Source organism: Kalmanozyma brasiliensis (assembly GCF_000497045.1).
Source record: "Kalmanozyma brasiliensis GHG001 unplaced genomic scaffold PSEUBRA_SCAF2, whole genome shotgun sequence".
Taxonomy (NCBI): domain Eukaryota; kingdom Fungi; phylum Basidiomycota; class Ustilaginomycetes; order Ustilaginales; genus Kalmanozyma; species Kalmanozyma brasiliensis.
In genome coordinates, this window is record NW_015961959.1 from 1,277,270 (window position 1) to 1,304,574 (window position 27,305).

Sequence of the window (27,305 nt, forward strand, 5' to 3'; positions counted from 1 at the left end):
AGTGAGCTGGAAGGAGGGGGACGAAGAAGAGCAGACGGGCTGGCAGTCAGGACGCATGGAAGCAGGGGCAGTCCGGGTTTGTTTGTGGCTGATCAATTGAGACAAGCGAGGTCGGGGGACATGGAAAAGGGACGGGCAGGTGGGAGGAATAAGGTTGGCGAGGGCGGTTGGCTGGCTCCGCTGTCGCGCTTGCAACAATGACCTTCAGCCAAGCAGAGAGAGGGGCAAATGAGCTCAGCGGAGCTGGCAAGACCAAGCAAGCGATGGGCGCGCGAGCGTTTGGTGGAGCGGGCAAAGCGCACTTGAATGCCGACAGAGCTGTCTTGCATCTGCGAGCGATGGTCAGCCAGTCAGATGAAGAGAGCAAAGGCAATGACAGTCGATGTTCCCATTCGCGATGCTGCTGCTGCTGCCGCTGCTGCTTGGGGTGGGATCGAGGCAGAGGCTGAGATGAACCAGGGCGGACGGCCAAGTTGGATGACGAACAAGTCTCGGACTCAGCAGAAGAATTACTGGATCGCACCCAGGTACAGATGCGAAGCCAGTTGCTCACGAGCCAAAACGAGGCGTAGCCAACCACACAGCACAGCTTCAGCACACAACCCTTGCTGTGTACGCCTTGTTCTGATCGTCTCGGCCTGCAGCGCGCTGTCCGTGCTCGTTGCAGGATAGTGGCCTGTGACGGACCGATGAATGAGCCGAACCACAGTCGCAACCCAGCCGACAAATCAACAGGCCCGTGACCCATTTGATATTAAAATAAAATCATAATTCACAGCCGAGGCCAATTGCTCAAAAAGGGGTACAGTAGCGAGGTGAGGATCTTCGCTCGGCTAGAAATGAAATCTGCTTTCGAGTTGACCTCTTGACGTTCAAAGTGGGATTCAACTTGCAGAGGCGTGGTCGCGTCTACGCCCAAAAGAGCGGCTATGGGACCGAAGCTTGGATCACCGAGACCGATGATCGAGTGCTGGCAGCTGCTCACTCTCGTTCTCAAGCTGGAATTGTGTTTGCAAAGAGATGCGCAACCAATTGTTTGGCAAAGAAACAGATCTGAGACATTTGGGCGTGACACAGCGTTGTCTCGCAATCCAGCCAGGAACACGACGGCATTGACGACGACTGCTATTCGCCACCTCGCCCCCTGCTCATCATCGAGATTACGATCCGTCGAGCGTTGTCCTTCTGCGAGTCTTGCCGAGGATAGATGCGAGAGTTCAAGTCGGCTGCGGCAAGCGTTGGCGCAGGCCATCTAAAAATACGACTGCTTTCAACACAATGAAATTAGGAAGCCGGATAACTTAGTGGCCGAGCAGCATGAATGCCTCGGAACAAGTCATAGCGCAGCGTGGTTCATGAAGAGAGGACGCTATTGTTCTCTCTAGCCCCTCAGTGGAGGCCTCTGTTCAAATGGAACGCTGTTTAAATGCAGCATATGTCGTCAGTGGTGGGAGTGTCTGTGAGCGTGGGAGCGTGACAGGGCATCGGCCAGCTCCCGACCCGTCGTGTGCGGATGTTCCGCCCACATTGGCCAGACCAGGTGGCTTTGTTCGGACCGAATCCGATCCTCGTAACAGCCGCATGTCATCTCACCCCTTGACATCGTGGGAACGCTGCGTCAGCTCGTTTTGGTGAATGTGATTCCAGCCGTGCGACCCTTGCCGGGCGCTTGAAGCGGCTACGCCGTAGCATCGGATCATGCCGAAATGAAAAATCAGGAGGCGGTGCAGGCTGATGGTCGGTGGGGGCAGCCCACTTGATCACCCTCCTACGTAGCTCTCGTTGGCTCTCGTTCGCTCGACCACCGTCTCACGATGAGCAGCTATCCCATATCAAGGTTGACCATCAACGACCAAAGCCCCTCACACAATCAAAAGTAGCAACGTTCCAGCCGGCCAAGCTCGATAGTGGAGCGCAATCGAGGGTCCTGTAAAGGGCACACCCGGGAAACGCGAGCATGAGAGCATGAGAAAATTCAACAAATTAATGGCCGCGTTGCTTCCGCCCTGAGCGAGTGGGCAGCTGAGCACACAAAAAGCGCGAAGATTTGCCTCTGAGACATTGTTTTTTGGTCTTGGATTGCCGCCTCACCCAAGCCCAGATCTGGTCTCGCTCACTCGCACCCTGGATTTCATCTCCTTCTCCTCTGCGACTCAGCCTTCCCAGCCGCTGCTATGCTAGTCACCGTTGAGCTCCACCAATCATCAGCCTGCTTGTCGTCTCACTCGTCTTCGTCTTCCTTCGTCGTCGACGTCGGCCACTCAGGTTTCACTTGCCGCCCACCGTGCCACCGCTTCCTGTCACGCCCACCCACCCATCCAAACTTTTCTGTCTCGGTCGGTATCGGTCTTTTACAGGCCGTGCACCCGCTTCCATCGACCAGGATGGTCAAGTGACGACAGGACGTTGGCGACTGCACCAGCGATCGTGCGTGCGGTTGCCGGTCTGGACTCATTCCCATCCGGTACCGCGTACAAGGACGTGAGATAAAGTACGAGTTTATTGCTCGCGTCATCCACATGAACGCGGTCACTGCGCGTCGAGATGCTCGCGGGAGAGACAGCACAAGGAGAGTCGACTCTCATGGCAAGTCGCCACTCTGCCCTTTCTTGCTGTTCGACGACGGAACAACTCGACCCGCCGCATCATCCGCAGCTGTGCTGCTTCTCGCGCAGACACACAGCCCATGCTTGAATTGACGAAAGCCCGCATTGTGCAGGTGCCCGGATCTTGGTGCCGAATCGCTTTCCCTCTTGTGCAAGCGCCAGAGAGCTTGTGCAGCTTTTTACCTCGCAGGCGGTACAGCGGCTGCACATCGGCCTTCACCCTGGTCAAATTGGCAACGTGGAAGACCGGGCGCTTCTCATTATCTCGCGCATACGCTCCTGGCAGTTCACCAGTCTGCTCCCATCTTTCAAACCCCGCCATGCCACTCGTCCTCCTTCACCGACACTGATGCACAGCCTGGAGAAGCACCACCACGTACCAAGCCTGGCTGCGGACAATATGACCGCCTTGCGCCGCTGACAGGCTCTTACACTATCTTGGATTAGGTTCCAAGCTTCGTCCGTCCCCGTGGCCGCGCAGCTATTTTGATGACGTCTCCGCCGACGGCCAATACTGTCGCGGCGACGCAGCTAGCGCTTCGACCACTCGCATGAATCTTGGTCCCCACCGTAGACCCCTTCCGCAACTCCGCTCGCCGCAACGGGGCCCGCGGGCCTGTCTTCGTTCCTGATTTCAGAGTCCGTTCCATCCTGCATCCGACGTCATAAAAACATTCCAGACCCGTCTACAGGACGCGTCTCAGTCAATGCACCAAGGTGGGCTAGGCACCAACCCTGCAGTCAACAGCTCACGGTGGCCGAAGCTCAGCAGCTCCCGCGAGTCGAAAGTTGACCGATCTCTTTCCGGGTCTCACGAGCAGACCAGATTGCGTCTTGCGGCCAGCGAGACCACAGAGCTTACAAGTCGGTTCAGCCCAACTCTTCGGCCCGCTCATCGAGCCCTGCAAGGTCCACTCGCCAAGCACGCAATACCACGGCGCTACCGGTCAAGCTGTCTATTTCGGGACGCAGCCAGCATCTATCCTGCAAAGGTGGCCGATCCCTCCTGACGACCCATATGCATGCACACTCTAAGATTGCAGTGCTTTCAAACACCATCGCTACCGTTCTAGACCAACTCAGTTGAACGGTGGCTGGCTAGTTCTGTCTGGCTTTGCTTTCGAACGCTGGAGCGATCTTCCAGGCAGAAGACACCGGAGACCGATATGGGCTTGTTCCGATCTAGGCGCCGGCGTCCAGCAGCAATCTAGTGCTATCCTCTACCGCTTCTGGACGCACATGTTTGCCGGTGTCTCGCCTGGCTCACCGCGATCGTCGCATGAATGGTTGCGCGCATTCTCTGCTTCCGTCCGACGCCTCATCTTGGCCTCTGTCACGCGACGCCGCCTCTCTTTGCTTCAGTAGAACGGCGCCTGACTACCTCTTTCGCCGGAACCATTTGGTTGTCATCGCTTCCAATCAGGCTCGAAGCTTCACAAAGCTGCCGAAAATGCTTACGCGCGGCGGGTCTGCCAATTGTGGCGCTCGATCAGGCAGCCGAGAGAGCCGCAACCCTCGCCTACATGACAAGTGCCAATTAGTTATGCGTGCGGGAAGCACAGCAAGGCGGTTTGAAGCGAGGGTCGGCAGGCTTCTGCTCGGCGCGACTTAAGCGTTACCCTGCATTCTCGAAGGCAGCTCCGCCTCTGTTGTTTCCACTGGCTCGGATACTTGACACGGGAGCGCCTGCAGGCTAATTCTTCAGCCAGGCCTCTCCCTCGCGTAGCTCTTGCACGGGACCGCGATCTCTTTTCCTGGTACCCTATCGATCTGGCCGAGTTGCCCGCCAAGCATGCGTTCGCTTGTTCGGTGAGGAGATGCGACCTCGTCTAGGCCGGTTTCTGGTACCTCCGTCTCGGCTATTCTTCTCCAAGATGGGCGCGGAACGTACGACTTTTCTTCGTGTTTCAGGAGCCTGACCCTAACCCTGACCCTAGCATCAGGCCATCGTGGACATTGTCGTTCAAAGGACCATGCCAGCAGCTCATCTCCGCACCCAATCTCGGACGGCGAAGCAGCACTGCCTGTTTTGGTCGAATTCAACGCTCGGTCCCATGATAAAGTGCTCTCCGGGAGCCCAACTGGCACGCAGTGGTCTCATGTCTGAGCGCGAGAACAAGCTACGGCCGCGGCTCGGCCATGGCCGAGCTCACGCCTGCGTTGGCGCTTGCTACTTGACGGTTCACAACGAGATCGAAGCGTTCCTACCGATCGTCTTGCCAATAGTCCTTACAAAGCGCGGGTATCGCTCCTACGTAACGATAGCTGCCAGTGAATCTCGACCTGGATGCTCGCCACGATCCCGCTCCTCATAGTCTCTGTTGCACCCGTCTTTCGGCAGGACTGAAGTGCGACGTCTTAATATGTATGTAGAACAATGCGCGTCACGCAGCGGCGTCGGTCATTACGGTTGCGCCCCACGTCTCACACCTTGTACACACACGCACCGCCAGCTGGCTGCGTGTCGAAGCAAGCGTCCTCCAGCTGCTCCTTGGTGAGCTCCGGGAACTTCTTGGCGTAGTACTGCGACCTCATAGCCGAGATGAATACCTCGACCTTGGGTTTGGGCACCAGGTGCACCGTGCAGCCTCCCCAGCCTGCGCCTGTCAGCCTGCTGCCGAGGCTGCCGTTGCGCTTCGCGATGTCAATCACCTGGTTGAGCTCGTCGCAGCTGCAACTGTACAGGTCGCGCAACGACGTCTGCGATCCATCCATCAGCGCGCCCAGCTGGCTGTAGACCTGCTTGCCGTCGTCTTCGTCCGAGGCAGGAGTTTGATGCTGCTTGCACAGCGCCTGGAACTGCAATACGCGAAGCGCTTCCGTGAAGACGTGCTTGGAGCGCTTGTACAGCTCGAAGGCGTCGGCGCGAATCGGGAACGAGCTGAGGAACTCCTTGTCGAACGAGTCGCCACTGTAGCCGGTCAGCTTCTCTACCTCGGACCGTGGCAGAGCGGCTTGGAGAGTAGACGACGAGTAGAGAGCCTCGACCTTCTCTTCGAGCACTTTGATGCGCGCTGCCTCCTCGCCCGACCTGTCGAGCGTCTCTTTGACCGCTGCGCTGTTCTCCATCTCGGTCTGGATGTGACCGCTACCTCCATTTTCATTGAAGTACGTCTCGAGGACGCCGCGGAGGTCCTTGCACGAAGCGTCTTTGGCGGCTTTGAGTCCGAGGTACTTGGCGAGCGCCCTCGCGGCCATTCGCGTCTCGACCACGCGCAGGTTGTAGTTGACCGGACCCGTCACCTTCTTATCCGACACAACGAGCGTGTTGACGATGACGAAGGTGTGATCCGGTGTGCTGGGCGGCAACCGTGTCGGCTGCACCTCGAGCGTCGGGTAGAACGAGATGTACAGAGCATGATTCGGAATGCTGAAGATGGACGCGCTCTGATCCATGCCGCCGGAATTGACGCCGACGAGCCGCTCCGATTCGATCGCCACCTCGGCCATCTCTTTGCGGTCGATCAGCTCCCTCGCGCCGAAGGCTTCGAGGACTACGGTGCTGCTGCACGTCGTCATGGCCGCGCTCGAACTCAGACTGCTCTCTGGCGGAATGGTGCCGTCGACCAGCACCTCGATCTTCACCGGCCTCTTTGCGTTCTTCTCGTCCAGCACCTTCGCCGGCAGGTGCGAATGCAGACCCTTGAAAGCGACCTTGAAGTAGTTGGCCCATCGCTCATCCCCTTCGTTGAGCAACTGCACGCCGTCCGTCGAGTGGTACTCCGATGCAAACGTCGTCTCCACGAACCTCTCCGTCGTGTTTTTCAGCACCACTTCGACTTTATCGGCGGGAGAGTCGGCATAGGTGACCCTCGTGGCCATGAGAATGTCCTTCTCGATCGCAGCGGGGAAGACGCTGAAGCCTACATAGTCGATGTGCTCGCCGATGAGGTTGACGCGACCGGGCGCACGGGCGATAAAGTCTGGTTTTGACCCAGAAAAGACCGAGGCGAACTTGGTCGCGAGGCTGTCCCATCGTTGGCCGTTCTTGAGCACGCCAGCAGGCGAGTAGATCTCGTCTAGCGAGCCGACGAGCGGCACGGGGTCGCTCACCTTTAAAGTTGTCGACATCGTGGCTTTGCGGAAGGTGGAACGATTGTTGCAAGGGCTTCGATAGCTGCGAAAGGATTTGGTGGGTATGTATGAAGTCTACCCAAAGAAGCAGAGGATGATGGTCAACGAGGAAGACGGTCGAAACACTCGAAGCTCCACATCACCGGCGAGCGGCGTCCGTGCACACGCTCTCGCTCAAATGAAATCGCCGTTCTCTCCGCTCAAAAAAAATTGGATCGACAGACACCGATGACGGGAATCTCAGCAGCTTCGTCTCGGCAAACTCGCGAGCGCCAATCACACGACCGGTTGTCGGTCACACTTGAAGCGCAACTCCCACAGTCAGAAGCTCAAATTCTCACTCGACGCACCCACCCGTTGCTGCTGTCGAACACTCAAAAGGCGTCTATGTTGCTGACATTGCTTGAGAAGTGATCAGCCAAAGAGACTCTCCATGCCAGTCTCGAGCGTGCCATCGCCCGTCCAGCCCGATCCTATGGTCTGCAAGATGCCCTCCCAGTCGAACATCGCCTGGCCCTCCACCGGGTTACCCGTCGTCGCAGCGAGACCTGCTGCAAATTGACCCGGTGACGCGGCCATGAAGTGAGCCGGGTTGCTGCCGCTGAGACTGTGACCGTGATGGCGGCTCGGTGTTGCAGCCGCCGGAATGGAGGGCATCCCACCAGGAGCAGCGCCGGAAGCGTTGGCGCCGGCGATCGAGTTGGACCTGCCGTTGCCCGTCGCGATGGGCGTGTGTGCAGTGCTTGTGCCCGTCGAGCTGGCTTTTGTATCCGGCGACTCCATAGCCGTGGGCGTGAGCAGCCATCCGTACGGGTCGATCGGGTTGGCCGTCGATCCACCCGCAGCCGTCCCTGCCCCAGCACCCATGTTCGGCGTCGGCGCGAACATCCCGCTTCCGTGATCGAACTGGCCACCCATCCCGCCGACCCCGCCCATACTCGGCGATCCCGCAGGCAAATGATGCGAAGGCGGCAGGTGTTGCATCGCCCCCGATCCCGCATAGCTGCCCGACCCGACCTGCGCGTGGTTGTTCGACATGGTCGGTGTACCCGGCAAACTAGTCGACAACAACCTCAACGAGTCCGCCGCCTGCTTCTCCTGCTCCACCCTCGCCGCGCTCGCGGCCCCCCTCCGCATCGGATCCTGCAACATCGTCGCCCGCATCGACCCCTTCGCCGCCGCCAACTCCCCCTTACTCCTCTTGGCCAGTTCCCGAGGCAAGAACGGCTCCAACCGCGACACCAACACCTCGATCACCATCTGCTCCCTCTCCGCACTCGCATCCACATTGCCCGCGTCAAAGTTGCGCCGCAGCTGTGTGATGAAGTTCTGCAGGTACCCGATACGCTCGTTGAGATCGACCGAATCGATGCGCTCGCCCAGACTGAAGCCGATCAGCAGCGACATGCCGACGACGATGGCCGAGTTGAACAGCGCGTAGGCGCCACCGAAGGATTGGGCTAGCTGCTCCTTGGTCAGGATGCGCGCGTATTCCTTGCGCAGACGGAGGTCGTTCAGCGCCGTCTCGACGCAGACGCGGCGGCTCTCGGGGAAAGGGTGCTTGCCGTGCGTCGCGGGTCGCAATAGGTAGGGGCGGTGGAGGAGAGATCGATAGAAACACACCTCGCCGAGGATGAGGTATCGGTAGAAAGGCAGCAACGGATGGTCCTGGTCCAGACTCGTGTCCGTCTTGGCTTTGCCCGACGCAGACCATGTCGACGCCAGATACGGTGGCAGCGAATCGACAAACTCCGCAATCATGTCTTCCACCTCCAGCACGCGATAGTAGGCCCTGCTGGTGCGCCCAGACGGCCCACGACTGGCCGATCGCTCCTCAAAGCAATGCGTGATGGCCTCTAGACAAGCCGTGAACCGGTTGCGCGCGAGGAGGTACGTCTGACACGCGAAGCCGAGCGGCTCGAGGTCTTCTCGGGTGGGCATCTCGGTGGTGAAGAAGGTGATGGTGAGCGGTCGGCCGAGGATGATGCTCCATTCGCGATCGTTGTGAATGACGTGCGACCAGAGGATGCGGCGTGCGGCCACCTGCTCCTTGGGCAAGTTAAAGGAGCTCCCGTCGCGATGGAGGCCGAGGTCGAGGGCGTCCCGAATCCACGAGCCGATCTCGTGCCAGCTCGCACGTGTAACACGGATGACATCGAGGTAGCGAACCAGCACACCGTGTGCCCAGCACGAGTCGAGACTTGCCAGACCGAGCGTCTCGCACAGCACAAGCGCCTTTTTGGTCGCCCAGAAGAAGGCGTGGGATATAGCCGACGAGAGGGGCTGCACGATGGGCGGGACGGAGCCGAGCGTCAATATCGCAAGGACAAGGGCGACAAAGGGCAGCGTCTCGGCATCCATCCGCACATCCGAGGGGCTCGGCACGCCAGCGACGAATTGACGGAATCGATCGCGCAGCGTCGTCTCGTGCAGCGGCAGCCGCGCCCAGTTGTAATGCGCAAAGTAGGCGTCGAAGTACCTCTCGCACTGCTCCCTCGATGGCAAGGTTGCGCGAATCGCCTGAACGTCCGTCGACGGAATGGGGAAGCCTCGTCGAGTCGGATTCGGGTGGATGTACGAAAGCAGTGCCTGGGGAGCCACATCTGCCCCCACCTCGCTCTTCGACGGCGGCAGTCCGTTCTTCAACTGCAGCGGCACAGCTTCCAGCGCTGAGGTGCCTAGGAAGCCATCATTGTCGTCCAGGTGTCCATCGGCATGTCGATCCGTCTCGTTCTCGTCCGGTATGTAGCTTGACCGTCGCGAAATCTGATGGTCTGCTGGAGGGAAGTCGTTGCCTCGCGAGCCCTCTTCACCCAGCCGCAAGCGCACCGCCTTCTCTGCGAGCGCCAGTCTCTGTTCGAGATAGCTCGCGTCGTTCAACGCGAGGATCCTTTCCAGCCGTGCAATCCTCGATGTCGTCCTAGCGAGCTCGTCAATCCGCCTATCGTCCCATTGTGCCTCGTCCTCGTTCAGCCTCTGCCGCTTCGCCGCCGGCGTCGGAAGTTGGACCTCCGACGTGGTGCGCGATATGCTATTGCGATGCGGCGTGCCACCGTCGCTGGGCGTTGGCGACCCTCCACCGACCCGCGCCGACGGCGGAGGCACGCATCGCTCCGGCAGCCGCCGCTTGATGCAATTGTTGCAAGGGAAGCGACGATCGCACTTCTGCTTGCGTCGGAAGCATTCGACGCAGCTGTACTGCTCGCGTGGACGCTTGGCGGACTTCTTATCGTCAGCGTCGGAGGAGGGGAGCTTGGATGTAGATGCGGGGTGGTCCGTGTCGGGTTTGATGGGCGAGCTGCCCATTCGCTCGGGCTTAGGCCGGGATGGCGAGGAAGGGATGGTGTGCGACGACATGATACTATCGTTGTGGTGGCGAGATCGTGAGGTGGAGTCTGCTCAGTTGTGGATGCGGAATAGCATGCCAGATGCTGATTCTACCGAAGCGTTCTTCCTGCGAGATGAAGTGGCACGAATGAGCGACTAAGCCCGCGTCAGGGCTGCTAGTGCGCCGAATATGAGTGCGTCGTGAAGACAGGCGCCGCAACCAGTCTCGTGGTGGTGAGAGCGGAAGGTGAGCGCGGTCAGTTGAAGGTGATAAGAAGAAAGCAAAGTGCGGGGGGGTCCTCGAGGTTGTGCATTCGGGACCGCTCGAGCCGAAGAAAAAGGTGGAAAGGCAATCAAACCGGCTTTGCTGCCTGATCTGCTGACCGTGCGACGCTCTGTGGCTTGCGAATTTCGCCGCCTCAATTTCGTATCACTTTTTTGGCGGGTGATACGTTGATAAGAAGCTTGACCTCAATTCGCACTGATGCAGCCAACTCACATCAGATCAAAGAGACTGCGTCTACCGTTCAAACACGATTGCTATATGATACAGAGCCGCGCTCACAGTGAGCTTATGTCTATGCTCTTGAATCGTCCGATCTAGTGTCCTGAGCAGGTCCGTCGTTCTGGGTTGGCGCTGTAGCAGGCAGCTTATCCGACAGCTCGTACTCTTCTACCGGCCAGCACACTGCCAGATACAGCAGATTCAGCACAGTCACCATGGCAAACACCCACTTGATCGCCGTCATGTACGACATCTGCGCCGCGTGTCGCAGCACCTCTGGCTGCAGCGTTGGTACCAGCGACGCATCGTGTCTCAGAGCCGACACCAACCTCTTGACCCCTTCGAGCCCGTCCTTGGGATGTGGCAGTAGATCCGGTGTGATGTTGCGGAACATCTCCCTCTGAAGGAGCATCTGGAACATGGCCGTTGACAGCGAGACGCCCATGACCTGGCCCAGGCTGCGGAACAGATACACCGTCCCCGTCGCCACCGCTGCCTTGTCCTTGCTGACGCTCGCAATGAGCCCGATGAGCATGAAGGTGAAAATTGCGCTTGTGCCAAACGCCTGTGGGCACAGCGTGAGGTATTCGGACCAAGCACCCGTCGACTCCGTCCAGAACGACGCGTAGAGCGTAGCACCGATGTTGAGTATGCAGCACACGACGTTGGCTCGCCAATACTTCCCCGTGCGCTTCATGTATAGCCCCGCCCACAAACTGCCCGCTGCGGCAGAGAAGGAGATGGGGATCAGATGCAGGCCCGCCTGCGAGGCGCTCTGTAGGCGGACGGATTGAAACCACAGTGGGAAGTGGAAGATGGTCGAAAAGTGGGCGAAGCTGCCGAGGAAGTAGGAGGCCCCAATCAACGCCGGAGACTTGCGCGTCAGCAGAGACAGCGGCATCACTGGCTCGCGCACCACCCAGCCTTCCACCAGCACAAAGAGGATGGCGGTGACGAGGAAGCCGAGGAGGAAACCCCACACCAACGGATGCGAGAAGGGCAGCAACGAGCCGGAAAGAAAGCTCATCGCGAGCAACAAGCAGCTCGACGACGAGATGAGTCCTAGCGAGCCGAGATAGTCGATTCGCCCGAGCTTCTTCTGCCAACTCTGATCGGAATGAGCCAGAGGGATGTTGACGAACGTCGCGATGCAGATGGCGCCCACGGCGAGGAAGGGCACTTGAAAACCGAAGGCGGTGCGCCAACCAAAGGCATCGTTGATGAAGCCGCCTAGTGGTCCGCCCATGGCCGACGCGGATCCGAAGAGCAGATTGGTGATCCCTTGCCACAGTCCACGCTGTCGCAAAGGCACCAGATCCGTCATGCAGATCGACGACGTGGTCAACAGCCCACCGCCACCGATACCGGCCACGAAGCGTGCGACCAGCAGCGCGTTCATGCTCTTGGCTGCCGCACAGAGACACGTGCCGAGCGAGAAGAAACTCAGCGCAATCAGCAGCGCGCCTTTGCGCCCGATGATGTCCGACAGTCGGCCGTAGATCGATGAGAAGGCGCATACCGAGAGCAGGTACGATGTGCTCAGCCAGCCGGATTTTTCGGATGCCTTGAAGGAGGACGAGATGGATGAGATGAGGGTCACGACGATGGTGCCGTCGAGGGCGGCCATGAAGAGGACGACCCATAAACTTGCGATGATGACGGCGAACTTGATGCCTCGTGGATACTGCTCTGCGATCGCCGCTTCATCGTCCCTGTCGTTCGTGTCGCCATTCGCGGTCGAAGGTTCATCTTGAGCCGTCTCGGTGGGCACAGAGCCGTACGACGTTGGCTGCGCTGCGCCCTTGGGCTTGCCAGTGTCAACACCATTCCCGTACGATGCCTGTAAAGGAGTTCTCTCCGAGGCGCCGTTGGCCATCTTGAACGAAGGATGATGGTGAGAAGAAAGACAAGGACAGCTGCCTGTCCAACCAAGGGTCCACACTTTTGCATGCGCGGCGACTTGGTCGGAGCAAAGCTTTCCGTTTGAGTTTGCTGCCGCCAAGCTCTCGCCTGCATGAGCGTGGGGGGCCGCGGGGCGAATCTCAAGTTTGAGCGTGTTAGAGCCACATTTGACCAGCTTCGGCGGAGAAGCTGGACCCTGACGCTTTCGAAGCTTGTGTGCTCCATGCAGGGACGTGCATAGATAACTTTCGCCAGGATCCATTTCTACCATCGAACGACGTAGACGTGATGAGTACGACGACGACGACGACGCTTGCTGCACAGCGGCAGCAAGATGGCGGTGATGCGGTCCAAGGCGACAATATCGAGTTGCGACCTTTGCAATCTCTATCACGCACGGCAAGCCAATTGTCATCCTCGAAACGGCAACATGGCACGGAAATGAGCAATCGGGTCGACCGCCCAGAACCCGAGGTCGTTGGCGCAGGAGACGCTCCCAACGGCGACAACTTTGGCGCATTGCCAGCCTCAGGCCCCAGCGATCTCGATGTCAGGGGCACGCTCCTGCTCGCCATCCAGCATGCCTCGTCCTCCTGGGGCTACCGCTCCGCCGAGTTTGCCTACCCTTTGATGATGGTCCAGCTCTTCACCAACACCCTGCTGCCTGCTTCAATCTACGGCTTTGTCACCACCGCAGGTGCCATACTCTTCTCCAACAACGTTGGCAGGCTCATCGACACCTACGCGCACACCAAGCTGCGCACGCTTCGCGCCATGATCCTGTCACAAAAGCTGCTCGTGGGCGCCTCGTATGGCCTCTTTCTGATCCTATTCTCGTCGACATCGCTGCGAATAGAGGCAGAGAACGGCGGAAAGGGTCCACAGATTGCAAGAACAAATGCGAGACCATGGACTATCTTTGGTGCCATCACGCTGTTGGGGATCGGCGTCATACTGTCCAATGTCGGCGTCAGCGTAGGCGTAGAGAGAGAGTGGGTCACCATCATCAGCGATGGCTCGTCGGCAAGGTTGACGCGGCTGAATGCGATCATGCGCAGGATCGATCTGATCTCGAAACTCGTCAGTCCGCTGTTCGTGTCGGCGTTGACATCGACGATCAGCTATCAGCTGGCTGCGGTGGTATTACTCTCCGTCAATGCGATCACGGGCATCTTCGAGCTCGTCTTTGTGGGTGTTGTCTATCGTCGCTTTCCATCGCTGGCAGCGGACGAGAAGGGCGCACTGGAGAGAAGACGAGTAGCAATCGAAGCCAAGTCAAATCAGGACGCGACAGAGCAGCAGTCTGGCCAGGCAAACTCCCGCCTCCATCGAATCATAACGAGGACAACCGAGTCCATCGCCAACGATGTCCGACAACAGTATCGCGACTGGGCGCTCTTCGTGCGCCTCCCAGTCTTTCTTACCTCCATGTGCATCTCACTGCTCTACATGTCGGTGCTCTCCTTCGACCCGACGTTCATCGCCTACCTCAAATCCGAGACGCTGTACAGCGATGCGTTTATCGCTGGCATGCGGGCCGTCGGTGTCGTGACCGGCCTCATCGGGACCTTCGTCATGCCCTACATGGAGAGGAAGGTCGGCTTGGTCCGCACTGGCTCCTATTCGCTATTCGCAGAGCTGTTTCCACTGATCCCCGCCGTGGTGTCGCTGTGGATCACCGGCTCGCCACGCGACCGCTTCGGCCTGTCCAACAAACAACGTCCCTCCTGGAACACGGACCTACTCTTTTCTGGCTTAGCACTGTCTCGCATCGGACTTTGGGCTTTCGACCTCTCGCAGTTGGCCATGATCCAAACGGCCCTCTCACCCGAGCAACTTGGACCCGATGCGAGCCGCAAAAACGCCCTCATGGCGCTGCAGTTCTCGCTGCAAAACGTGTTCGATTTGGGCCACTACGGTCTGACGCTCGGCTGGAACCGTCCGCAGGAGTTCAAGTACGCGGCCACGGTCTCGCTCGCAGCTGTGGCAGCGGCGACATTCATCTACGTCGTCTTCTACGCTCGGCGAGTTCGCGGTCACATTGTTCACCTCGAAGGATTGCAGCGTTTGCTCAGTCGCAAGGAGCGCTAGATGTATCAAAAGGAATACAAGTGTTAGACCATCTCTCGTGTTGAATGTGCGCCATGAGGTAAGCTAGCGAGAAAGCGATCTGCAACTGCCGAAAAAGGAGGCGTTGTTGGGCGCGGGCTGCGCGCACCGCTTGCCCAACCTCGCTCGCTCAACGACAGGGTCACCACCGGCAACAACGGTCATTTCCACAACCGGCCACTGAGCTCAAGCGTCTCGGCTTCCATTTTCGGTTGATCTTCCTCGCTTGTCAATTTTATCGCTGCGCAGCGTGCTCGCGGAGGTGTCCATCCGGGTCGCAAGGGTCCTGTGGATCTTCTGCTCGGTGTTGCTTTTCAGGTGCCACACCCCTGCGAGTGCGGGGTCGACGATCGCTTTCAGGCTGCCATCCAGCGGCTCTTCCTTTGACGACTGCACCCCGCATTTTCCGTTTGGCCTTCTTGCGAGAGACCCTTGTGTGACACTGCAGCCAGGCCAGATCGTCTTCCTCGCTTGTTTCGTTCTTGGCTCGCGTTGAAAGCGCTTCTCGTCGTGCGTGTTGGTTGGTGGACGTCGTTGGTTCAAATACGATCGACACATCTGAGCTGGTTCTTCTCTTTGCTCCCACCATCCCTTGCTCCATCTTCACCACAGAGCAGCTCGTGTCACCCTTCCATCCCCACATAGACACGAATCTTCACCTTTTCACCCAATTCCCCTTACGACCAACCTTCACAATGTCCAAACCCGATCCCAAAGCTACGACGTACGAGCCGCTGAACGAGGGCGTAGGCGAGTGGGCGCCTGCCCGCGTCACCCTCCCCATCCCCATGGGCGAAGTCGCCGCGCGTACCTCGGTCGACATGGCCACCGCTCGCGCCGCGGCGTCGTTCGATCCCACGCGCATCGAGGAGACCCTCCGCGACGCGCGCATCGACAACGAATCGCGCATCAAGGTCATGACCGTCCTGTCCAAGGATCCCATCTTTGCCAACTGGAAGAAGCGCATGCCGCACATGAACCGCGAGCAGCAGATGCGCCAGTCGCACTTTGCCTGTCGTCGCATCCTCGAGCTCGGAGAGCAGAACGAGTGGACGACGCACGAGATCGTCGAGGCCGTGCTCACGCTTGATCTTCAGAGTCCCATCACCATCCACTGGGTCGCGTTTGTGCCTGTCATCTTTGGCCAGGGCAACGCGGAACAGATCGAGAGGTGGGGTGAGAAGGCTATGAACCACGAGATTCTGGGTTGTTACATGCAGACCGAGCTCGGACACGGAACCAACGTTCAGCAGCTCGAGACGACGTGCACGTACGACGAGGAATCCGACGGATTCGTTCTTCACAGCCCCACCCTGACTTCGACCAAATGGTGGGCCGGTGGATTGGGTACCACCTCCACCCACGGCATCGTCCAAGCCCAGCTGATCATCAAGGGCAAGTCGTACGGTCCCCATCTGTTCTTCTGCCAACTGCGCGATATGGAGACGGGCAAGCTGCTCGACGGCCTCGTGGCGGGCGATATCGGTCCTAAGACGTACGGCGCCTTCGGCGGTCTCGACAACGGTTGGGCGCGATTCGACCACTTCAAGATCCCTCGCGACCACATGCTCTCCAAGCACGCCAAAGTCAAGAAGGGAGGCGAGTACGTCAAGCCCCCTTCCGACAAGCTCAGCTACGGTGGCATGATCTTCATCCGTTCGCAGATGATCGACCGAACCGGCTGGATGCTGAGTCGTGGTGTGACGATCGCTACGCGCTACACGCTGGTTCGTCGTCAGTTCAGGGACCCGAGCAGCAAGGATGTCAACGATGTCGAGCGCTCCGTCCTGTCGTATCCTTCGACAGCGCGCCGCATTTTGCCTCTGCTGGCCAAGGCGTACGCGTACATCCTGGCGGGTCGTCGCATGCGCACGCTGTACGAGGACATGGCCCAACAGCTCGAGGAGGGCAACACGGAGTTGCTCGCCGATGTCCACGTCGCCTCGTCCTCGCTCAAGGCGTACTGCACCAAGCAGGCGCTCGACGGCATCGAAGAGTGTCGTCAGGCTCTCGGTGGTCACGGTTTCCTCGCCTCGGCCGGTTTCACCCAGGTCTTCCCCGAACAGGCCCCCGCGGTCACCTACGAGGGCGACAACATTGTCCTCGCCTCCCAAGTCGGTCGTGCCATGCTCAAGCTCTCCGGCGAGCTCGATGGCAACTCGTCCGCCAAGGTCGCCGCCACCTCTGGGTTCCTCAAGGCCATCAGCCAGGCCAACGCCATCCCCTTCACCCAGCCCAAGAGCTCGGCCGACTGGTACAAGCCCGAGGTATACAGCGCCGCTCTCGGCCTCCGTGCCGCCCAGCTGGTCGTCGACCTGCGCGCCGAGATCAAATCCGGTCGCCCCTTCGTCGATCTCAGCTTCGAATGCATCGAGGTGGCCAAGAGCCACGCCGAGTTCGTCGTCGATCTGTGGTTCGGCGAGGGCATTCGGGATGATGCACAGCGTCTAGGTGAGAAAGAATGTGCTTGGCTCAACAAGCTCGTTACGCTGCACGCTCTCACCGCTCTGTCGCGCAACATCACGCCGTTGGTGCTGCCCGCGAGCCAGGGTCGTGCGTTGGCAGGCTACAAGACCGGTCAGGCGATCCTGGCGCCCGAGTCGGTGATTCTGCTCGAGAAGGCGATCAGGGAGTTGGTCACCGAGATTTTGCCTCAGGTGATCGGGTTGAGCGACGGGTTTGGTTGGTTGGACTGGGAGCTCGGTAGCAGTCTCGGCAGGAAGGACGGTAGGGTGTACGAGCACCTCATGGCAGATGCAGAGGCCAACCCGCTGAACCACCCCGGCGCCGTGCCGAGCCTGGAGACCATTGACAAGGTCGGCATTTACAAATACGGATCCGCTAACACCGGCAAGGGTATTCCGGATTGGTACGGCAGCGAGATCGGCCCTCTGCTCACCGCCGCTGCTCGACGGGCCAACTTGTAGAGACGATGATGGTATAGAATGCTTCTTCGTTTGCTTAATGTCATCTATGATTCGAGTCAAGAATTGTCTGTGTGAGAACGGTTCGAGGATGTGCCCGGTGTTGAAGGTAGCGCCAATCCGGGATGAGAAGATCACGCCTTGAACCACCCCTCAAACATGCCAAGGAACAAATCCTTCCCCTTGATCATGCCCGTCGGCCACCCACCCACCGTCATGACCCCCATATAGCTCGCCCCACCCTTCCTGCCCAGCGGCACCACGAAAAAGTTCGCCGACGGCACCGCTGCCTTCTTGGTCTCCTTCTCGCCCTTGATCGCCGCCAGCACGTTCTGCGCGCAGGGCACGGCGTGCTTGCCCGCCATCTGACTCGTCTTCAACCCGGGGGTGTTGGCTGCGTCGCCCACGGCGTAGTACTTGCCCCACTTGGACGAGTCGAGGTTGAACGTGGACGTCGTCTTGATCAGCCCCTTGTCGTCTACCAGGTCGAAATCGATCTTCTTGATCCAGGCAGTGTTGGATTTGCCGCCCGATCCAATCATGAGAAAGTCTGCCTTGATCTCCTTGCCGTTCTTTGTCGTGAAGGTCTTTTGTCCATCCAGTGGGCCGGTCTTTTGCCCCTCGAGCTCGAGCGAATCATCCAGGATCACCCGTACACCTTTCTCCTGCAGCTGGGCGAGGAGCTTCTTGCCCACGCCCACCAGGTCGTCCTTCCCGTTAGAGACCAGCAGAGAACCACGCGTAAGGAGCGTAACCACCTTGTTCGGGTGCTCGTCCAGCACTTCGCCGACAAACTCCACGCCCGTAGGTCCACCTCCCACAACCAGGATCTCTTGTGCTGCCGCCACCTCCTTTTGGGTCTTCCTGAACTGTTCCAATACATCCTCTTTCGTGGTAGCGGAAGGGTCGATGCGCATGGGGAAACCGTAGTCGCTCCCTACAGCCAAAATTACGCGGTCCACGGCCACTTTGGACCCGTTCTCCGTGCGTTCGACACCCGACAGTTCGCCCGAGACGTCGCGGCTGACAATCACATACTCCGGATGCAAGTCCACCACGCGTGTTCCGGCGAGAACGACGTGTCGCGTCTCCGCGCCGAAGACGGTCTTGCCGTTGAGGTCGTGCACCACCTTGGTCTCGAATCCAGGTGCAACGGAGGCACGAAGAGCGCCGATGGACCAGTAGGCCACCGGATTGGCTTCGATCAGCACGATGCGATGCGTTGGTGGCAGTGACTTGGCGAGCGTTTGCACCACTGTAATGCCCGCCGTGGCCGCGCCGATCACCACAACGTTCTTGAGCTCGGTCGACATGGTTAGGGTATGAAGTCGATGTGAGTGGAGGTGATGGATATCGAGCTGTCTGTTTTGCTGTGCGGGTGTTCGAGCGCGACGATTGGAGTGAGCGATGGTGAGAAGGATGAAAGGTGGATGTCGGGTCTTATACTCGTGCAAGGCGTGTTGGATGACAGCACAAGGTCGTGGTGGTGGTGACCTGTTTTGGTGTGGGAGGGACCCTGGACGGAAATCTGAAAGCTCGCCGCCAAAAACCGGAAACGGAGTCTCCGCGGATGTTGGCGCGCCTGCCCTAAACGCCGCGAATTCTTTTCTCTCGCGGGTCAACCTGCGGCACCATCATACCTGCCGCCACACTACGGGAGAGCTATCGAGCGAGCTCGCAGAGATGGTCGGCCATGACTGGCATGATGACTGGGTGTGGACCAAGAGCTGCTCGACAGCTGGCCGCATTCGCTTGCTGGACCAGCGAGTGAAGGTATATCGCAGGACGGCGATAGACGTTTCAACCCCCGCTCACCGCCCTGTCGAACCCACCATATGTCCGATGCCCAGTGACTGGTGTGCCGAAGGACGATGCATCAGGAGCATGCCCCCCCTAGGCCCACGAGCATGGCTAGGCCGGCGATTGAGCCTTTCAACCCCGCTGTGGCCAAATCGAACTCACCATATGTCCGTCGACGCGGCCAACGGCGGCGAGTCAGGAAGACCAATCAGCTCGGTAGCTGGCTTCACTAGCATGCCAGAACGGCGACGATTCCAGCTCCGCTTAGAGGCCGTCGTATATCCGTGCTGTGTGTGCGATCATCGGCTCGATCGTTCCGGCCAGGACGCAGGCGCTGCGAGATGTTCAACAAACGTTCGTTGATAGGTGACGATGAAATAGGCTAGAAGTACAGATGGTGTGATGCGATTCCTGGGAAAAAGGGGGCGAGAGGGAAGTCCGGTCGTCTGACCGATGACCGCGGCTGCACGATCAATGCGCCATGCCGAGACTCATCGTGTTGCTCGTTGTAGTCGCGGGAGCGGCCCCGGTGTCAGTAGGAGAGCGACTCATGCTGGTGGATGCCACCGTCGTCTCTCCTGACCTGGCACTGGGTCGATAGGCAGGCGGAGGTGGAGCATCGAGAGCGACAAGGGAAGGGGTCACAGAGTCGCTCAGCGAGCCTGCGGTGGTGCTTCCGTCGTGGCCAATGTGGTCTGCGCTGAGCGCTAGCCATCGTCGAGAGAGCTGCGTTGGGTTGCGCGACATGGGTGGGGAGACGCTCATGGGACTTCCATTGGTTCCTGTAGGCGATGTGGGGCCTCTTCCACCATTGGCGTTGAGGCTCTGCCCAACGAGGCCTGTCCTACTCGTCAGTGCTGGCGATGGCAGTGCTGGCCGCAAAGGCGCATCTGCGTCTCCGCGTGCACCTGCACCCTGGTCGACAGGCTCGGCCGGAAGGCTCCAGTAGTTGGGCAGCGCCGTAAAGTCGGTCGCAGTGTGTGATGAGGTGAGCGTGATGGGTGCCTCGATGATGATGTCGAACAGCTGAGGAGTCGGTTTGGCGGCAGAGCTCGACGAGCCCGCAGGATCGTTCCACACTTCCCATTCGCCGTCAGATTTGCCGACCCGAATCGACAGTCGGATCAAGTGATGGACAGCAATGTTCGACTTGGAGTGGTTGGTGCTCAGATTGATCCTTGTCGTTCCACTGGCGGGGATCACGAGATTGGTGGCCAGCTCCCATGGTCCTGTCGGATCCAAGATGGATGGCAATGCGTCTGAGTCTTGACTATCTCCCGCTGCAACACGAGCCAATGGCGCAAGCGGACTCTGGTCGAATGCGTCAGCAGAGTCCGACAAGATGGGCAGAATCGGCTCGGTGGCAGAAGCATGTCCAATCTTGAGGAGCGTCCATTTGCGTGGCACCTCGTGTCTCGCTACACGCCTCCCCTTGGCAAAGTAGTCGGTGCGTTCTTCGAGCGTCGCTAGGATGCGATAGATCTTGACCTTGCCGAGCGGCACAAACTTGAGCCAGAGCGGGATCTGTTGACCGATGGGGAAGCTCTTGCCGCTGAAGACAACCATATACGACAGAAGATCCTCCCAACATCGCTCGACCACGATCGAGTCGGTCTCTTCAAGCGCATCCTCGTCCGGAGCATGGATCAAGTTGACTTCCCGCTCCGCGACTAGATTGGGTGTCAATGCACCAGCGCGAACGACGTTGGCGCGGAGCACGTAGCGGTTGAAGCCGAAGTCGGCATGAAGCGTCGGGGGAAGGTTCGAGGGCAGCGAGATGCAGATGGGATAGGTGTAGGTTCCCTTTTTGAACTCCTTCGACTCGGAGTGGACCGGCTCGTCGTGATTTGTTCGGGAATCAGCCTGTGGCTCCTTGAGGAGACCATTGATGAGCATCTTGAGACCCGGCTTCTTGGTCTTGGAGTCGTTGCTCGACTTGCTGCTGGATTTGCCCTTGCTGCCTTTGTTGGAGGCATCCTGCACTTCGACGGAGCTTCTTCGACTCGAAGGCGCGCTCCGGTTGCCATTTGGCCGGGGCGAGACGGCGTTGCTGCTGGCATTCGGAGCAGCATCTACGCGATATTGTGGATCAAAGCGCACCATCTGATCTCTTGCGCGAGGAGTAGTGGTCGCTGGCTGACTGTGAAGGATGCTTCTGTTCGGTGGTGCCGAGGTTGGCGTTGGTGAAGCGGGGGGAGGCCGAGGAGGTGATTGTCCTGGGCGATCGAAGGCGGCTAGTGAGGAGGCAGCGTTGTCGATAGAGTTGGCGGCCGTACGGTCCATGGGTGTAGAGACGGTGCTGGGTCCCTGACTGGAAGGAACGCTGGTGCTCGGCGCGGCACCCGACTCCGCCGTAGTTGAGGTCGAGGACGTATCTGCGTGGAGCTCGGTGGGCCAGGCATCGTATCCTTGCAAGGGTGCGGAGCGAGGGGCGTACACAGGCGGACGCTCGTGGCCTTGCGATTCAAAGTACTCGTGCCATCTGGAAAGGTCCTGATGTTGCGCAGCGGGCGGGCCGCGATCATCAAAGAAGGATGCAGACTGACCGTTGCTAAGGGTTGTTGATCCAGCTGAAGAAGGCCCTGAGACTCGCGCCGGTGGAGATCGGGATTGCGCTGTGGACAATGCCGCATTGGAGCTTGAGCCTGAGGCGTTTGGTGTCCAAGGAGGACTACTCGAGCCCATGCGTGAGACGGGAGATCGGCTGTGCGAAGCCGACGAAGTCTGGTCCTTGGGTTTGCTGAGGCCCAGATCCGGTCGTAGTGTTGGAGGAATGATGGCAGTGCCTGCTTTGGCGGCCACGCCTGCGATCTGACGGGCCAGGTTACTGCTGCCATTGCCGCTCGAGCTCTTGGGTCTGTCTTCCTCCTTCCTGCTGGAGCTGCTGACCTGCCGTGAAGTGCTGGTCGATGGCGACCTGGATGGGGTGGATGTAGCTGTCATCCTCGCATTGGCTCTGGCTGCAGCGTAATCCCAGTCGACATCCTCCTGCAGGCCAATGCCAGGCCCGACCGAGTTGCTCCGAGGACGAATTGCGGCTAAGTTGGCCTTGTCGTGCTTGGCATTGTAGAGGCTGATGTCGTGATTGAAGATGGTCATCTCCTCGACTTGTTCTACGCGGTTAGGCCCAATGCCTTCGGGCCAATCGGTTCTGGCGGTTCCTTTGAGCGTGACGGTGATCTCCTTGATCTTGGATGGTTTAGGTAGATAGAGCGTGACGAGGCCGCGTAGTTGAGATGGCGGCGCATCGATGTTGACGGGGCGACGTCGACCGCGAGCATCTTCGCCTGAGGAGGACTGGCCTCGGAGGAAGATGACAGGTTCGAGCTGGGTGAGGGTGACGCTGGCAGGTGGCGACATGTTTGCGTACAGAATATCTTGGAAAAGAGACGGCGGCCGAGTCCTGAACTATGTACCGAGTTGTGAGCCCACTGGTGTCCGTGGGGAAGAGAGAAGGAAAGTCTACGGAAGAGCGAAAGGGAAGCGGACGGGGTGAAGGCTATGCGGAAGCTATCGCGGCAATCCTGACTATCAACATCGCTTCAACCGCTTCCCCCTACGAGAATGTGATGGTCCGAAAGGAAGAAGTGTGCGACCGACAAAAGGGAGATGCGCCAAGGATGGAGGATGTGATGGAAGCAAAGTGGATGAATCATCGGCCAAAGAGGCGCATGCAGCACCAGATTCGCTTAAGCTGAGCTTTACTCCGCACGCCGACGATCCACTAAAAATCTTCATTCTCTTGGCTGCTGCACTGTCTTGACCCTGCATCTTCTGCCTCGGCTCAATTCACCTTTGCCATTTGTCGTTCATGCATCTCACTTAAGCAGAAGCATGTTTCTTCTAAGCAAAATCGTTTTGCTCTCTTTGTGGCATCTTGACAGACGATCGATGCTCGATACCTCGGCCCAGCCAGCCCGCGTTGATACTTAACATCGCCGGCGAAGGATCAAACGGATGAGATTCGGCGGCAATGTAGCTCGGCACAGCGCTAAGGTGAATTTAAAGCTCGATTCCTTTCAGGCAGCTTGGCGAAAAAAGGGGCATCGCCGGTCGTTCCATGTGTGCCATTCCGCTCATTGTTTCTGGAGCGTATGGACCGACCTCGCCGACGTTTGACGCAGCGTACCGCCTTTGCCGTCCCCTGCATGGCGACATATCGGCATCTCCTTCGGCACGCCATTCTTCTTGACACCCTTCACTGCCGATCAATTCACCGTGTGGGCAGCCATGCTAGTGGGACGAGTTGAATGCCGCTCCGCTCGAGCCCGAGGAGTCGTGTCGAGGCAGAAGCGTCGTTGTGGGGCGAATTTTGGCATCGTTGTTACATCCGCGTCCCACCCACACAACGCGCAAAAATCCAAACTCGCACGACTCCACATGTCCGCTCCCTGAGCTTGCCGACGTTCAAACGGGGTCCAACACCTTCCTACGATCTTGTACGAACCGTCTTTCTCATCAGCTTCTTCTGCCTCTGTCGCACACCAACTGTTTACTACTGCGCCATGTCGGGCGACGCCAAGTCGGCCATTGCAGCTCGATTCCTCGACTCGTTCCTGCGCGAGATCGTCCTCGACACGGCCATCCTCACGAATGCCAAGATCAAACGTGCGCGCTCCATCTGTCACCTCTGCGGCGTGCGATGTCAAGCTCATACGTCCGCAGCCCAACAGTCCTCTCTCTCCGCGCTCGATGCCGCTCCTTCTCGATCCGGGACACCTGTGCCAGGAGGCTCGGCGCCGAAGCCGGACTACTACTCGAACAACCCGCTGTTTGAATGTCTCGTGTGCTCGCGACAGGTGAGCTCGAACCGATACGCGACGCATCTGGCCAAATGTATGGGGATGGGTAGCAAAGGTGGACGAAAGGGCGCTGCGAGGAATGCAAAGGCGACGAGCGCGACTCCGGTCGGCAGGGGCGCGGGGACACCGAGATACAGCAGCGATGCCGATGACGATAGTCTGACGAAACGCAAGAATGGGTTGGTAAAAGGGACAAAGAGGGCCAACAGCCCGCTTGCCCCCAGCTCGGTCGCAAATGCGAGGATGAACAAGAGGATCAAGACCAGTTCTCCGACTCCGCCACCAGCCGAGGGAGGGGGAGGGCTGAACAGGACTTTTTCGTCACAGACGTTCGCCCCGTCCGGATTGAGCAACTCGACCGTGCTCAGCGGCTCACCGCTCAATCCGAACCATACAGGGACCGCGAGCAACGGTGCGGGTAAGAAGAGGAAACGGCTCATTGACGATGACGAGGAGGAGGATGATGGAGGTGAGTCGTACCACGAAGCGTCGGATGGCGAGTCGAACGAGGAGGAAGGCGAGATCTCAGACGACGATGTTGCCCTTGCTGCCGGATCCACACCACGTTCGGGCGGGACAAAGATCAAGATCCCCCTCCGCTCCACACCTTCGTCCACCGGCTCGGCAAAACCAAAAACGTTTGTGGTGGCAGACGACTCGGATTCGGACGACAACCTTTCCAGCCGACGCAAGGTGCACACCGTCTCAGATGACGACGATGATGACGAAGACGAGGATGATGACGACGAAGATGACGAGGACGACGACGTGCAGGTCACGCGAGTCACCCACTCCTCGCACCATCCCAACGGAGACAAGAAGAAGAAGCATGCTGCCGGCAGCAGTGGCTTGCAGAGGGAGCGCGGGAGCGATGGCGAGTTTATCGATGTCGAGAGCGCATCTGAGCAAAGCGATAACGACTCGTTCTGAGTCCCTCATCTAGCAATCTCACTCATGACGCTTCTGTCGCTCATTGCACGCTGCTGACAATCGACTGAGGACTCCGAATGTGAAACGGTGAACTTCGAGAAAAGACAGTAGTGGGGGGCTAGAGATACAATCGCAAACTTCCTTCCTACCCAAAAAGAGCGTGTCCGTCATTCCTTCAGAGCGTGTTCATGGCGCAGACCATGACGGCGGTCGCGATGACAGCACCCAACATGGGCACCATGATGCCTGCGGGACTCAACATGCCCAAACTCAAAAAGATGTTTCCGTACTTCCCGCTTCCGTTGGTCGAGTTCAGCGGAACAAAGCCCAGCATCTTGCTGCTGTCGTCGCTCTCGAGGTCGGCGCAGTTGGGGATGGTGCATTCCTCGCTGTCCGGTACGTTGGCCTGGTTGCGGTACCAGCACTGGGTGCCCTGATCGAAGCCGCAGCAGGTGTTGATGAAGCCGTTGCCCCACGATGCCTGTTGATTGCTGGAAAGCTTGTTGTCCACGGAGCAGCCGGATTCGACGACGACGGCGTCGCCGCCGAGAGGTGCCGAGCCCGTGGAGGTGGTGTCCGGCGCAGAGGCGGTGGTTGTGGTGTTGGCCGCTTGACGCGCTTCGAGCAGCGCACGCTCGCCGAGGATCGCCGTGTCGTCAAAGGCCCGCTCGAAGGGCTGTGCGACGGAGTCGGCCAGCTGCGCAGAGGCCAAGGTGGCTAGTGCGAGGAAAATCGCCAAGATGGCGGTGGAGAATGTGAATGTTCGCATCGTGACGAGATGAAAGAAGATATGGAGATGAAGGTGGGAAGACGGTCTAAGGGCGTATGAATGAAAGCCGGATAGAGATGGGTTGTTGTGGTGCTCAGATGTCGAGTTACTGAGGAGAGAATCCGCTTGTGCCGCAATCAGTAAGCAAGGCCGTGCGAAGAATCGGAGTTGCGAGGTGACCAAGGTTTGCTGGATCGACACTCGATTGCAGTGAAGAACGCTCGAGCCGCTGCTGCAAGAGACTCGTGGTCTTGGGTCTAGATCGAGGGCGGGCGGGTGATAATCCGGGGTAAGGCGAGAAGGATGAGCTTCGTGTCTATCGGTCACAGAGGTGAGTGCAGGCTCGATAGAAACAGCGAGCTATGGCAGACGAGAAAGTGAAGGGTGGTGTTGGTAATGACAGATGAAGGATGATCGTGACGAGAAGGAAGTGCGACAGAGAGCGGAGGTGGAAATTGGAGAGCACGAGCTGTCTGCCAACCATCGAGTGAGAGATGGGCTGCGGTGGCTTTTGTGTGGGCTGCCGCCCTTTGAATTTTCCGCTGCGGGTCACCGTGATGATGCACGATGGATTCGCTTCAGCTGGACCGCGGGAAAGGGAAGAAAAAGCGGGTCAAACCTTGGAGACAGGCGCGCAGCTGCTCAAAAACTGGGGGATCGCCGTTGACTGTTGCTTCACAAGCCACAGACAGGAGGGTTCTTGGTCCAATTCGAAAATAGCAGCAGCAAATGGCAGCAGCATGGTCACCGATCCAGTGCAGTTGCATGCCTCTTTGTATGAGAGAGAGCCCTTGCTCGGCAAATTACACCCTGTTCCTGTCCCTCTCCACGCTTGTTTCCGATCTTCTGCAGCCCACAGCAGCATCGACGGAAGATCACTTCCAGATCAAGTGTGCAAGAAGAAGAGATCAAGGCAAGACTCGGATGAGACATCAGCACGCGGATCAAACAAGCGGAATCTGAAAGAGCAATTGATTCCAAGTTTGCCGCCCCCTGAGTCGATTCGATGAAGCTGTCGGCGACTCGACCTTTCATTTTTCATTGCAACCGCCCGACCACGCTTCCAGCTTAGCCGATCCATGGGGAAAATTCGACTCTGCCTATCAACCCCGCATGATCAGCGAGCAGAGCAAGCGCGTTTTCACGTTGCCGCCAGCCCCCCTGCTCCGACCTACTTTGCCTTTCCCTTCTAGGGTCCTGATTAGGCGAGGATCGCTTCACACACAACCCTTCCTTCCGCGTTGACACATGCCTGCCTTACGTCCGCCGTTTCGACAGCGGCGATGGCGGGCACAATGGGTGTCAAGGAGAACTTCTGACCCGAGCCAAAAAAAAAGTGGAAGGTGGGAATCGAACCCACGACCTCAAGATTTTTGGAGCGCCGCTCTATCAAGATACGTTGCAATCTCACGCCAAACCACTAAGCCTCTCCCACGGATGATGTCTCAATGGGATGATTGTGGCACCTATAACCAGTTAAAATATAAGCGGCGTTTACGATCGTCCTGCTGACCGTGCATCAAGAGGCCGAAGAGCGCCGTGACGCACAGGCAGACC

At 58.7% G+C, this 27,305-nt stretch overlaps 9 protein-coding genes and 1 non-coding gene across 10 annotated transcripts; 3 read left to right on the forward strand and 7 right to left on the reverse strand.

The window, feature by feature from the left end:
• Positions 1–5,030: 5,030 nt before the first annotated feature.
• PSEUBRA_003035 (Galactokinase galactose-binding domain protein) lies at positions 5,031–6,677 on the reverse strand (the record flags this gene model as incomplete). The annotated part of the gene is made up of 1 exon (XM_016437388.1): positions 5,031–6,677. The coding sequence occupies one exon, from the start codon at positions 6,675–6,677 to the stop codon at positions 5,031–5,033; it is 1,647 nt and encodes a 548-aa protein (XP_016292898.1).
• A 417-nt stretch (positions 6,678–7,094) lies between these two features.
• Positions 7,095–10,037, reverse strand: PSEUBRA_003036 (Zn(2)-C6 fungal-type DNA-binding domain protein; the record flags this gene model as incomplete). The annotated part of the gene is made up of 1 exon (XM_016437396.2): positions 7,095–10,037. The coding sequence occupies one exon, from the start codon at positions 10,035–10,037 to the stop codon at positions 7,095–7,097; it is 2,943 nt and encodes a 980-aa protein (XP_016292899.2).
• Positions 10,038–10,585: 548 nt separating this feature from the next.
• Positions 10,586–12,388, reverse strand: PSEUBRA_003037 (Major facilitator superfamily; the record flags this gene model as incomplete). The annotated part of the gene is made up of 1 exon (XM_059464954.1): positions 10,586–12,388. One exon carries the CDS (start codon positions 12,386–12,388, stop codon positions 10,586–10,588), a length of 1,803 nt encoding a protein of 600 aa, XP_059321344.1.
• Positions 12,389–12,855: 467 nt separating this feature from the next.
• On the forward strand, positions 12,856–14,505 carry PSEUBRA_003038 (Ferroporti-1; the record flags this gene model as incomplete). The annotated part of the gene is made up of 1 exon (XM_016437422.1): positions 12,856–14,505. The coding sequence occupies one exon, from the start codon at positions 12,856–12,858 to the stop codon at positions 14,503–14,505; it is 1,650 nt and encodes a 549-aa protein (XP_016292900.1).
• A 713-nt stretch (positions 14,506–15,218) lies between these two features.
• Positions 15,219–17,450, forward strand: PSEUBRA_003039 (Acyl-CoA oxidase/dehydrogenase, central domain protein; the record flags this gene model as incomplete). Its single annotated transcript, XM_016437410.1, has 1 exon — positions 15,219–17,450. One exon carries the CDS (start codon positions 15,219–15,221, stop codon positions 17,448–17,450), a length of 2,232 nt encoding a protein of 743 aa, XP_016292901.1.
• A 131-nt stretch (positions 17,451–17,581) lies between these two features.
• Positions 17,582–18,760, reverse strand: PSEUBRA_003040 (Pyridine nucleotide-disulfide oxidoreductase, FAD/NAD(P)-binding domain protein; the record flags this gene model as incomplete). The annotated part of the gene is made up of 1 exon (XM_016437437.1): positions 17,582–18,760. The coding sequence occupies one exon, from the start codon at positions 18,758–18,760 to the stop codon at positions 17,582–17,584; it is 1,179 nt and encodes a 392-aa protein (XP_016292902.1).
• Positions 18,761–19,718: 958 nt separating this feature from the next.
• PSEUBRA_003041 (Arrestin C-terminal-like domain protein) lies at positions 19,719–22,607 on the reverse strand (the record flags this gene model as incomplete). Its single annotated transcript, XM_059464955.1, has 1 exon — positions 19,719–22,607. The coding sequence occupies one exon, from the start codon at positions 22,605–22,607 to the stop codon at positions 19,719–19,721; it is 2,889 nt and encodes a 962-aa protein (XP_059320724.1).
• A 1,145-nt stretch (positions 22,608–23,752) lies between these two features.
• PSEUBRA_003042 (SAGA complex, Sgf11 subunit) lies at positions 23,753–24,979 on the forward strand (the record flags this gene model as incomplete). The annotated part of the gene is made up of 1 exon (XM_059464956.1): positions 23,753–24,979. The coding sequence occupies one exon, from the start codon at positions 23,753–23,755 to the stop codon at positions 24,977–24,979; it is 1,227 nt and encodes a 408-aa protein (XP_059320725.1).
• Positions 24,980–25,154: 175 nt separating this feature from the next.
• On the reverse strand, positions 25,155–25,748 carry PSEUBRA_003043 (uncharacterized protein; the record flags this gene model as incomplete). The annotated part of the gene is made up of 1 exon (XM_016437436.1): positions 25,155–25,748. The coding sequence occupies one exon, from the start codon at positions 25,746–25,748 to the stop codon at positions 25,155–25,157; it is 594 nt and encodes a 197-aa protein (XP_016292905.1).
• Positions 25,749–27,083: 1,335 nt separating this feature from the next.
• Positions 27,084–27,183, reverse strand: PSEUBRA_006467. Its single transcript has 2 exons — positions 27,148–27,183; positions 27,084–27,119 (listed from the first exon to the last, which is right to left on the reverse strand). It is a non-coding gene; the product is annotated as a tRNA-Cys (tRNA).
• Positions 27,184–27,305: the final 122 nt, after the last annotated feature.